The sequence below is a fragment of the Dromiciops gliroides genome, chromosome 3, assembly GCF_019393635.1.
Source record: "Dromiciops gliroides isolate mDroGli1 chromosome 3, mDroGli1.pri, whole genome shotgun sequence".
NCBI lineage: Eukaryota > Metazoa > Chordata > Mammalia > Microbiotheria > Microbiotheriidae > Dromiciops > Dromiciops gliroides.
This window is the reverse complement of record NC_057863.1, coordinates 558,499,554-558,512,390: the sequence shown is the minus strand read 5'-3', so window position 1 is coordinate 558,512,390 and position 12,837 is coordinate 558,499,554. Positions and strand designations below refer to the sequence as shown.

Genomic DNA, 12,837 nt, shown 5'->3' with positions numbered 1-12,837 from the left:
TCAATTGTGTCTGACTCTCTGTGTCCTTATTTGGGGTTTTTTGACTAAGAATACTGAAGTGGTTTGCTATTCATTTCTCCAGCTCATTTTACTGATGAGAAAACTGAAGCAAACAGAATTAAGTGACTTTCCCAGGGTCACACAGCTAGGAAGTACCTGAAGCTGGATTTGAACTCATGAAGATGAGTCTTCCTGACTCCAGGCCCACCTCTCTAACCACTGAGCCACCAGCTGGTGCAGGAAAGTCTTTCAAATAGTTGACTAGTGCTGTCATGTTTCCTACCACATAACTCTAGTCTCTAACCTAAATAAGCCCATTTCCTTTACCTAGAGATCTTTATATTATATAGTGTCTAGTCTCTTCCCTCATCGTGTAATTAAGACTACATTTGTGGGCAAGTGGGATATCATGGTAATTCCTAATGCCAGTTAAAGTCTACCTAACAGAGGAACCTGTTTTCTGAAAGAAATACTAAAAAGATCAAGGAATCTTTGAGAATTTTCTTTTTGTGTTTTGTCCAGGCCTGGAATTTGATTTGTGGAAGGAATTCTTGGCATCAAAACTCCCACTACCAATGCAGAGCAACAAGTCGTCTTTGATTTATATTGTTAGAAGTTCACTAGAGTCACCGAGATGTGACTTACTCATGGTTGTACAACTAGCATATGTCATATGTCAAACCGAGGTCCCCCTGACCCCAAGGTTTGCTCTGTCTTCATCTCACCACACTAACTTTTTTCTTTGTCTTTAAAGGAAGCCTAGGCATTGATGGTGGCCACAGTATGTTGTTAACTGTTCATACAGACTTGTTCTTTTCCTCTTTTATCACTAGGCCTCCTGAACCCGTTTACAGCACTGTGAACAAACTATGTGAGAAACCTTCTTCTCCCCGGCACTATTCCCCAGTTGAGTGTGACAAAAGCTTCCTCCTCACATCTCCCTACCCCCACTACCACATGGGCCTCCTCCCAGATACAGAGATCACCAGGTACAGTCTGTGTTTTTGTTCTCTCTGTCTTCTCGAGTGTGAATCAGCTTCACAAGAACGATTTTCATGTGTAACCCTCTCCTTCTGTTCTACAGCATATATGGAAATGTTCCTTTTATTTGGTATTTGTTAAGTTCAGAATAAAAATAAAACTAAATGGGGAAAAAAGAATGCATATAATACCCCACGGTTCACTTTTATTTACATGATGGTCAGCCCCAAAGTCTTTACATAGAAATGACTATGGGGCACTACCTCTGTTTTTAGGGAAATCTGGAGCAATGCCCTTTTTTGTTTCAATTATCTGGTCATAGAGGAGCTTTTCAGAGTATAATTACAAAGGGAGTAGCTAGGTGGCAGAGTAGATAAAACACCAGCCCTGGATTAAGGAGGATCTGAGTTCAAATCCAGCCATAGACACTTGATACTTACTAGCTGTGTGACCCTGGGCAAGTCACTTAACCTTCATTGCCCCACCCCACCCCCCCAAAAAACCAATCCAGTTCAGAGTATAATTACAGCACTACAAGTACTATTCCATTCAACAAACATTTATTGATATTCCCTGCCCTCAAGGATCTTATTTTCTACACACACATACACACACACACACACACACACACACACACATTTTTAAAAATAAGGTATTTTTAACTTTAGTTTTGTTTTGTTTTTTTCCTTTTAAAGACACTGGAACACATCTTCTAGGGAAGTGTTACAAATACCAGAGCATGTGTTCTCCCTGCTTTTTTCCACCAGAAATGCGAGAAGTACTTCTCAATTTTAAAACCATCAGACACTTGCTCCGCCCCCCATATATCTTAAAGGCCAGCTTTCTCTTCGACTCAGTGTCTTTCACACAATGGACAATGGGATTTTTGAGGGTCATATCCACAATAAATAGATAGACAATTTTGCTTGAGAGAGTTGATGGCAATTTAATAAGGACTGGGAAGCGTGTAAACTCTCAGGGAAATTTCTAGCTCATGTATAATCACACAAACCCTCAAAATGACTTCTATAAATTGTGTGAGAGGCAGCCTGGTGTTGTACTAGATTAGATGTCCATCGATTGGGGAATGGCTAGACAAATTGTGGTACATGAATGTAATGGCATATTACTGCCGTGTAAGAAGCGGTGCTTACCTGCTACTGAAAAATTGCTAGCTATTCAAGGAAATGGTTTGTAGCTTATCTACATTTCTTATCTCCCTGAGTATGCAGGGAAGAATTTTGCTTTTAGTTGGTGCTTAATAAGTGTTTTTATTGAATAAGTGAATGTATTAATAAATATAAACAGTTTTATATAAAATATAAATAATGCAGCATATAATATTCAGACAGCCAAGTGGCTCAGTGAATAAATTGCTGGGCCTAGAGTCAGGAAGACCTGAGTTCAAATCCAAACTTGGACAGTTACTAGCTGTATGATCTAGGACAACTCACTTAATCCTGTTTACCTCAGTTTCCTTATCAGTAACTTGAACTTGAGAAAAAACTGGTAAAACACTCCAGTATCTTCACCAAGAAAGCTCCAAATGGGTCACAAAGAGTAGGACATTAGTGAAACAACTGAATAATAAATACAACAATAACAATAAGAAATAAGAACAACAATAACAACATATAATATTGTGATACTATATGCTATATATTTTAATACTATAATGGTCACATAGAGTCCATATTTTATTCATCCTGTATGATTCAACTAGATTATCAATCTGGCAATCATATTTCCTTATTTTCCTAAGGAGGATAAAGAGTTATAGGTTCACATAATGGGAGTTATTTTTGCCACCTTCTAATGCAAATAAGTTTATGGCCCCTTCCTTTCTGAAGTATCAAAATAATAATAATAATAATATAGTGTAGATAAATAGGTCCTCCTGAGTTATTTCAATGTCTGGAACTGATACATTATGATGGATCTTTGTACCAGCAGAGTTCCAAATATACTGTTAATAACCCTCTTCGTGTTTAACTATTTTCCCCAACTTATCAAGCCAATTGCTCTAGCTCATATTCTCAAGATAGTCAATTAAGAAACATTCATTAAGCACTTACTTTGTGGTAAGCAATCTGCTAAGCAGTGGGAATATAAATACAAAGAGAAAGTCCCTGCCTTGAGAGAGCTTACATGCTAATGGGATAAGACAACACATAAAAAGAAATCTGGAAAGTGGTAAGGAGAGACAACAGTACCAAGCATGGTAAAGGAAGTCTAGAATTCAGCCAGGAGAAGAATGAGATATGATCGGCTTTGATGCTTTCCTTAAGTACAGGTTCTAGAAGGAGCCATGCCATCAGAGGGAGAGGCCACAGGGATGCAGGACACGTTTATTTTGTCAGTTCCACAACTGGAGTGAGACTTCACAATGAAAAACTGGTCTATGGTAGAGGAAGTTTGGAATGCAGCCTGGAGAGAGAAAAGGACAGTCCATATATACTTAGCCAGTCTATTAGGGGAGAAAGGGAGAGAGGGCTGAAGGGGAAGAGAGAGGGAGTGAGAAGAAGGATTGAGAAAGAGAGAGAAGGAGAAGGAGATGGAGAAAGAGACAGAAAGAGAGAATGAGAAAGGAGTGGGGGGGGTAGGGAAAGAATAGGAAGATGTGGAGCAAGGTACCTCCCTTCAGATAACAAGAACTGGGAATACTTCAGCGAGGTCATTTTGCTCCAACCTAAGTCATGGGAGTCCAACTCTAATTTTCCTATTCAGAAAAGCATTTGCCTAGTTAGCTTATCAGTATGAAAACATGGAAATATAATTCAGAATGGTGTGAGGGCAAGGAGAATGTGGACGTCACAGTGATTCAGAGTAAAAATGAATCTAACAGGTCTCTTTGGAACCTTATTTCTCTCTTTGGCTATTCTCTGAGGGTACTTTTATAAGTCAATTGCTTATATCCCCCGGGGACAAGACTAGCAAATTCTATAATGCATAATGTATTTTTGGAAATGCATGCAGAAACAATTTTTAGCCATGTAATCAGCTGGGATGTTTCCACTGTATTAACAATGCTTAGTGCTTAATAGCATTGCAAAATGCTTTATCCATATTAATTAAAGCCACCTTTATTTCTAAAGAGTCATAGAAACCATTTCTCAAGAAAATGAAGCATATCATTCTGATTTGGGGATGGCAAAGCTGCCATTTGCCAATAGGAGGAAGAAGCAGAAAATCAAAATACATCGTTAGAAAATTATTTGCTGTTACCTATTTCTATCAGTTATGCTCTTCTGGTAGACTAAATAGCAGGGAGCATTGACTTGGTTAATCAGTATCTTGGAATATCCTCTCCAACATCCCTCATCATATCCTATCCTTTCTTCTGGGCCTACATCAGATGTCACATCCTCCTTGAAACCTTCTCAACTTCCTACCTCCTACACTTTGGGGGGGGGCAGGGCAGTGAGGGTTAAGTGAGTTGCCCAGCATCACACAGCTAGTGTGAAGTGTTTGAGGTCAGATTTGAACTCAGGTCCTCCTGAATCTAGGGCCAGTGCTTTATCCATTGTGCCACCTAGCTGCCCCCTACCCCCTATACTTTCAAAAACTGATAGTGAATTCTTTACTCATCCAAAATCCTAGAACTTTGTATTTATCTAGACTCATCATATTCTGATATGTATGAAGGATTTATTTACATGTCTTAGACTCACAGATCAGTTATATGCTCTTTAAAGGCAGGGATCATTTCTGATTTATATTTTTGTGTCTATACCTAGTCCAGTTTCTATGGAATAGCTCATAGAAGATGCTTAACAGATGTTTATTGCATGAATAAATGAGTGAATTATTATTGTCACTCATATGCATAGTATCTAGAATGTGATTCTTTAACAATAGGAAAAGAAAAAAAGCAACCACCCAGCTTTCCTAATAAACACCACAAGCACCTGGATTTGGGAGAAAACTTTGCAAACACCAAAATGTGCTCTACTTCCTTTGGTCCAACAGAATGTGAGGGATACTCTTAATTTATAATTCTACGGCTGCATTTCCTCAGCTAGATTGGACGGAGGACATTTCTCTCTTTTTCTCTGGGTCTTTTCAGCAATAATGGACAATACAATGTTTGGTGGTAAGATCCCTAATAATAGTCAATTTTGTTGAAGATAGAAAAGAAGAGAGAAATTTAATGCAGATGAGGAAGGTTGTGAACTATGCTGAAGATTTCTAGTTTCAGCACAATCCTTTGCTATTCTTTAGTCATTTCAGTTGTATCCGACTCTTTGTGAGCTCATTTGGGGTTTTCTTGGCAGAGATACTCAAGTGGTTGGCCATTTCCTTCTCCTGCTTATTTTACAGATGAGGAACTAAGGCAATAGACTAAGGTGACTTGTGTAGGGTCATGCAATCACACAACTAGGAAGTGTCTGAGGTTGGATTTGAACTAAAGTCTTCCTGACTTTAGTCTCTGCACTCTATCCACTATGTTACCTACCTGCCCAGTCCTACAGATACTCAAAATCCTTTAGCTCCTTCTGTAAATTTTGAATAAATTGTGTGAGGGGTAGTCCATTGGAGTAATAGGAAAAAAATGTCTCAGAGACAGTAAGAGGTAGCAGGTTCAAGTTTTAACACTAATTCAGGGACAAGATTCAAGAGGTATGATTTCCATGTGCATATATAATCTCTTTGTATAGCTCTGTCTTAGTGTCCTTCTAGAAACAACCATATATGTATCCTCTGTCTAAAAAGAATTGTATGACATATTATTCATCATTTATCCTCTAAGTGTTATTGGCCAATTTTAATGGCAAGTATCAACTGGGCCCTTTGTCAAAAATGGATGTAAGCCAACAAAGTCCTGGCAGTCGTGAAATGTATGTCTAGTACTCAGGTTGAGTAACAGTTTTCTTCTTCTTATGTGTTAATTGCTATTGATTTTAAGAATCAGAAACATTCAAATTGCCATACAATGATCCCTTTGAGTCACCTATAATTTAGATTCCCTTGTCATAAACCCCCATAAGCTCAGAAGATTCAAAATCTCTGATGAGCTCCATGGCAATGGAAAGCTATATCATAGATGCAAATTGTGCACAGGAAATTACCAACAATGACCCATGCCTAACCAGTGGCATAAAAAACATGGAGGATGTGGATGGCCAGAAAAAGGAGTAGGCTGGTTATGTAGCAAGTAAGAAATAACAGATGGACAACCTTTTGCTACCCTGATATTCATAACATATTTTAAAAGGCCTAAAGGGAGGCCTTTCTGACTTTGGGGAGATGTTCTGTGGAGGACTTAGAGAACAGCACGGACAAATAATTGAACAGAATGAGAAGGCAGGGTTGAACTATGATCTGTACTCATGCAGATGAGATCAAGGATCTATTGAAGTGTCTAAAAAAGTATGAGAGTTAGCATGTGGTTCAGTGGATAGAGTGTTGGGTTTGTGGTTGGGATGATTCAAATCCCATCTCAGCCACTCATTAGCGGTACAACCCCGGGCATGGCACCTGACTTCTATCAGCCTCAGTTTCTCAAGCGGTAAAATGGGGATAATGATAACACCTCTCAGAATTTTTATGAGATGATATTTGTAAAACACTTTGTAAGCCTTAAAGCACTATATACATGTGAGCTGTCTCTCTCATTAATGTCTCTTTGCTCATTGATTCAAGTGGAAGAGACATTGCTTTTTTTCCCACTTAATCTGCCCCTCCTCCAAACTTCTCCATTTTCTTTGATGGAGCTGTCATCTTCCCAGACACTCAGTGTTTTCTTTTGCTTCCCTTGCTGGCTTTGATGTATTGTCTTCCCTAACTAGGACATGAGTTGTTTGAAAGTGGGGACTGAAAGACTTAGCACAGTACTTAGCACATAATAGATACATAACAAATGTGCATAAATTGATTGACTTTGTTTACTTGTAACTGTATACTCTCTAAGCCCAGGATTGCTAACCTGGGTTCCTTGAACTTGGTGATTTTTTTTAATTTAGTGTAATAAGTATACTTCAATACAGTTGATATAGTTGGTTTCCTTTATAATTCTAAACCTTTTATACATTTCAAAGTGTCATTCTGAGGAGGGGTCCATGGGCTTCACTAGGAAGCCAAAGAGGCCAGTCAGAGAGAGAGAGAGAGAGAGAGAGAGAGATTGAGATTTAAAAAGTCTAAAACAGGGGCAGCTAGATGGCACAGTGGGTAAAGCACTTTCCCTGGATTCAGGAGGACCTAAATTCAAATGCAGCCTCAGCCATTTGACACTTAACTAGCTATGTGACCCTGGGCAAGTCACTTAACCCTCATTGCCCCAGAAAAAAAAAGTATAAAACATCTTTGAGAAATGATAAGCTGACTTCTGTTCAACCCTGTCTAGTGACACAGAGAGGAGCCCCTCCCAAGGAAGCCCATTCTCCTTTTGAGAAACTTCATTATTAGGAAGTCTTTTTCTTTAATGGAACCCAAATCTGCCATTTTGCAGAATCTACTCATCATTCCTATTTCTTGACCCCGAGCAGAAGTGGGCTAATTTCCCTTCAGGGATTCTATGGTATAATGGAAATAGCCCAAGTAGGGTCCAATGACCTAAGTGTAAGACTTGGCTCCCTGGCTTATTTTGTTGCACCTTGAATGGCGAATTTAAACTGTCAGCCTCAGTTTCACACTTTGTGAAGCAGGGGCAATATTTGTAAGAGTACTTTGTACAGAGCTTACTTTGAAAACCTCAAAGTGTCAAAAGTATGAGTTGTTATCATTTCATATGACAGCCCTTCAAATACTTAAAGACTGCCATCATTCCCGTGCAGTCCTCTCAGACCCAGTCCCATCAGAGCGTTCCCATATAGTATGTCCTATATAGCCTCATCATCCTGAGTGCCCTACCTTGGACTTGGTCTGCACAAATGACATATAGTTTGCAATGATTTTTGAGGGACAAGATGCCTTTATAGTTTGATTGCTGTCTTTATTGGTATTTTCCTGAAGATAAATAGGAGATAAAGATTTTTCTGGGCTCAAACTACAAAGTAAATTGATGACAAATCTGGATTTTGAAACCATAGCCCCTGATTTTGTTTTTATCGCCAATAAAGACTGCTTCCATCGGCAACCTTGAGACCCAAATTCCCTTCAGTCACTCATTTTGAAGGGAGCCAGATAAAGCTGTGTAAGGATCGTTTCGTTATAGAAAAACTAATACCAATCAGTGTATTCTGGAATTTGGTTTTAAGTGACTCTGTCGAGTCTTAGAGTTGGTTAGGATCTAAAAGAACATCTAGTCCAACTCTTTATCTGATGCATGGTTGCCTTCTAAAATATCTCTGACTCACAAGCCTACTCAACATTACCTAACAGCATAAAATTGGGTCCAAGAAGCCCAACCGTGTAACCTCATATTGCCTCTCCGACAACAAAACTGAAAGGACTGTGGAAGTGTCTGTCTCCAATGTAGAGGGAATGGATACAGGAAATTATGGGAGTTTATTCTCTGTTATTTTCCAATGTTAGGGATGTTCTCTACAAATCCTTTGCTCCCCTTTCAGAGACTGCTATTAAAGAATAACCCATAAACATATCTGAAATTCTTATATGTTCAGCCCATACTGGTACATTGTATTTTCAGTCGATATTCTTCCTCAATTTCTCTTCTCAGTAAACTGGAGTTAGTGGTAACCTATATCAAAAGGCCACAGGTAATATGCCCTATGAATCCCTTGGAAGAAGCAGAAGCTGAACTGATTAAGGAAAAACAATCTCTGTATTGCGAACAATGACCAGCTAGTTGTTTTTCATTGTTTTAATTAAAAATGAAACTAAATGTATTTTAAAATGACATCGATCCTTTTGAAGCATGGTACATCTCTTGGCATAATAGATTCCATAATTTTACTTGACTATTTAAAAATATTAAATAATTATACTTTTTAAAATTAACATAATAAGCCCCATAATCTAGGGATAGTGAAGGATAGGGTCCAAAATTTGTGATTATCAGTGTAGTGGTATGGAATTTCCTTCTCCCAGTGAAGATCAGCACCTTCCATGTAATTTGTCTTAGAAAGCTGATGGGGCACCAATGCGTCAGTGATTTGGCCAGGGTCCCATAGCTAATATGGATTAAAGGAAAGACTTAAACCTAGGTTTCCTAATTTTCCTGCATCCCTCTGTGTACCACATGATGCTCTCTCTGCTTTTCCCTCTCCCTCTCTGTTCTCTTTTCTTCTCTGCCTGTGTTGTCTCTGTCTCTCTCTTCTCTCCCATGAACCAGTTTCCTCTGTAAAATAGGAGAGCTTGACTAGGCTCTATTCCAAGTCCCATCCAGCTGTAAATCTCTGGTGCTGTGAGCTTATACTTAGGAATCGTCTTTGTTTTGTTTCATTCTGCTTGGATGGTAATGAGTGTTCAACTCAATTCAGGACATTTTTAATAGACATCTACTATGGGCAAAGTACCATGCCAGGTTCTCTTGGATACCAATCCAAAAATAAAAATAGTCCCTGTCCTCAGGAAGCCTACATTCAACTACTTTGAAGGTTCACCTAACATTCCATTATCCAGTCTTTCATCACATATTGAAAACAAACTCTTTGAAAGGCAACTATACAAGGCATTATAGAGAATTCTAGGAAAAAATGGGCCATGTCCACTTCCTTCTAGATGCTTCTCTCTCTCCCTTTCTGTCTTTTTTACATATGTTTACTAACCTCCCTTCAAGAAGTACTTAGAATCATAGAATCATAAATGAACTTTGAGATTATCAAACCAACCCTTTTTTTCACTACTTCAAAAGTCCAGTGAAACTTACAGAACCCTTTTCAGAATAATGTTTTAAATACATACAATTACAAAGAAAACCAATTATATTAAAATGCAATCAACAGGATATTTTTGAAGTCCACAGATCCCAGGTTAAAAGCCCCTGAGCTTGTCCAAACTTCTCTTTCACAGATGAAGAAATTGAGGCCTAGATAGGTGAACTAACCACAGGTGTTCCGATGTCTCTTCTACCTTTGAGATTTTAAGATTTTGTGATATGTTTACTACCTTACAAAAGTGGACATGTCACTGGACTATGTTATCTTCCCCCATATTACCTTACTGACCCTATTAAGCTCTGAATTCTCAAAGGAGACTTAATTCTTCATTCAATAGTTTCATCTATTATATAATGCCATTAAAAAAAAAAGAGCTTAAAAAATCATTGACCTTCTGGTGTGCTCTAAAAAGGTTGATGTCATTTTAAAGAACATTTAGTTTCACTTTTAATTAAAACTGTGAAAGACAACTAACAGGTTATTTTTCATAGGGGAGTTTCTTCCTTAATCTGTCTAGCCCCAGCTCTTTCAAGGCATTCATAGGGCCCATTATGTGTGGCCTTTTGAAGTAGGTTACCACTAACCCCAGTTTACTGAGAAGGGAAATTTGAAGAAGATTAATTAGTGCCCCCAAGTCCCCTGAGAAAATATTTGCCATGTTCGATTTTGTTAAATCTCTTCTTTGAACTTTAATTCAACCAGCCATGCATTCCATATACCTTTGGCTGCTAAATCACAATTTTCCCATATCATGGCAATTCCACATAGTGCAAAATAGTTAAATGAACCTAGCAGTTGAATGAAGGATCTGGAGTCAAATTCTCTTTCTGATACTGAGAGGCAACAGGACATAGTAGATGTGGCACTTTACTCATCAAGAAGACCAAGGTTCAAATTCCACCTCAGACAATAGCCATGTGAATCTGGTCAAGCCATTTAAAATCTCTTGGCTTCAATTTCTTATGTGCAAAATGAAGGAAAGGTCTATATGTTTTCCTAGGCCCCTTTCAGATATAAATCTACAATCCTATAAGCTATGATCCCTTCTTTGGAATCTATTTTCTTCATCTATATAAAGAGGGAATTGGTCTAGATGGTCTCTAAGATCCCTTTTATCTCTGGAGTCAGAGGCCTTGAGTTCAAATCCTACCTTGTCACTTAACCTCCCCATGAACCAGTTTCCTCATCTGTAAAATAGGAGAGCTTGACTAGGCTCTATTCCAAGTCCCATCCAGCTGTATATCTCTGGTGCTGTGAGCTTATACTTAGGAATCGTCTTTGTTTTGTTTCATTCTGCTTGGATGGTAATGAGTGTTCAGCTCAATTCAGGACATTTTTAATAGACATCTACTATGGGCGAAGTACCATGCCAGGTTCTCTTGGATACCAATCCAAAAATAAAAATAGTCCCTGTCCTCAGGAAGCCGACATTCAACTACTTTGAAGGTTCACCTAACATTCCATTATCCAGTCTTTCATCACATATTGAAAACAAACTCTTTGAAAGGCAACTATACAAGGCATTATAAAGAATTTTAGGAAAAAATGGGCCATGTCCACTTCCTTCTAGATGCTTACTTTATCTAGAGGATGTCACGTACCTTAAAGACTATTATTTAGGGTCACTTGTCATACTACATAAGAGAAATGTAAGCCAAGTGCTATAAGTGTTTTGAGGAGGGAAAAATCTCTTGGAGATATGACTTTTATATTACTTTTGATTTATCTTAAAGGATTGATAAAATATCAACAGGAGGACATGAAATGGAAGCGGCCAATTAGGTAGAAGCAATGGGATAGTCAAAGGTGTGAAGGTGTTAAAGGATGGGTTTAGAAGGGAGGGCATGCTAAATAATACAGTTTTGTCAGAGCATAGATTGGGACATATGGGTGGAAATAGAGATTGAAGATTTTAATGTCAAGTCATGGTCCCTGAGATGTATTCTAGTGTAATGAGAATATTGAAATCGTCTTAATCTGTGAGAAGAAAAAGAATGATTTCCTAACTAAAAAGAAGTGTTTGTACATGTTTTTCTTTTGAGCATGAAAGGAAAAAGAGGTAGAAAATAGAGTTTAAATTTAGAAGTTAAAAAAAAATATTTTTTTTTAAAACGTTAAAACCTTAGCACTTTTATTTTGTTTGTTTTTTTAGGGGAAGGTGTTTCTGAACAATCATTTTAGAACTTATTTCACTGAGTTCACCTCCTTTGGAGATGAAGCACTGCTACATGAGTGTAGACAGACATAGGCATCTTAAAGAAAAAACAGATGCACATATATCTTGAATGCTCCCTACATTAGATTCTGTATGAATAAATAAATTCTGCCCAGACAGGCTGCTTCCATCAATTGCATGAAGACACCAGGTCCTTTGGGCAACCCACTGTGATGAGAGGCTCATGTTATAGAAGGCTTTGTATTTCAGAATTTTGTTTTAATTAAAGGATTAAGATTTAGCTGTAAGAAGCAGAGAAGGTATATCTACAATCTCAAACCTTTAATCCAGTTCTGTGGACTATGGAGTTCATTTGAAGTTTAAAAGAATCATTGTACAGGATTTTTTAAGTCATCAGGGATCTATGTGTAGAATTGAATACTCAAAGGGGATGAGAACTCCAGGAGAAAAAAAAAGGTGGAAGTCAAAGAATGGGGAGGACTTTTCTACTTTGTGAAAAAGTACAAAATACATATTAAAAGGATAAGAGAGAATCTGTCTTTCTCTTTTTCACCTCTATTTCACCTTCTTTATCTTCTTTCTTTTACTTTTTGTGTTTTCTCTGTCATCTATGGTGATTGCTAAGCCGCCACTGTCATCCTTTCAGGTTGAAAGCTAAATTTGAAATCTTTCTTAGAACACAGAATGTCAGAACCCAGAACCTAGAATATTACAGCTAGAAGACACCTTAGAGTTCATCTAGTTAACCCCCTCATAGCTCATAAACCCCAAGCTATCTTGTGAGATTTCCACTATCAAAATTTATAACCCTTTGGGCAGAGCACCCCCAGGCAAGGGTATGATTCCCTATGTGGATGTGGAAGGGGTAGGAGAGGAGGGAAAGAGGAAAGGAGGGAGGGA

At 38.1% G+C, this 12,837-nt stretch overlaps 1 protein-coding gene across 11 annotated transcripts in view; it reads left to right on the top strand.

The window, feature by feature from the left end:
• The window catches only part of DLG2 (discs large MAGUK scaffold protein 2), a 2,692,860-nt gene that overhangs the window by 2,049,381 nt on the left and 630,642 nt on the right, over positions 1–12,837 (top strand). For all 11 annotated transcript variants that reach the window (XM_043992745.1, XM_043992737.1, XM_043992735.1 and 8 more), the window contains one exon: positions 834–989. In XM_043992745.1, coding sequence (XP_043848680.1) covers positions 834–989 — 156 coding nt within the window. The remainder of the gene's footprint in view (positions 1–833; positions 990–12,837) is intronic.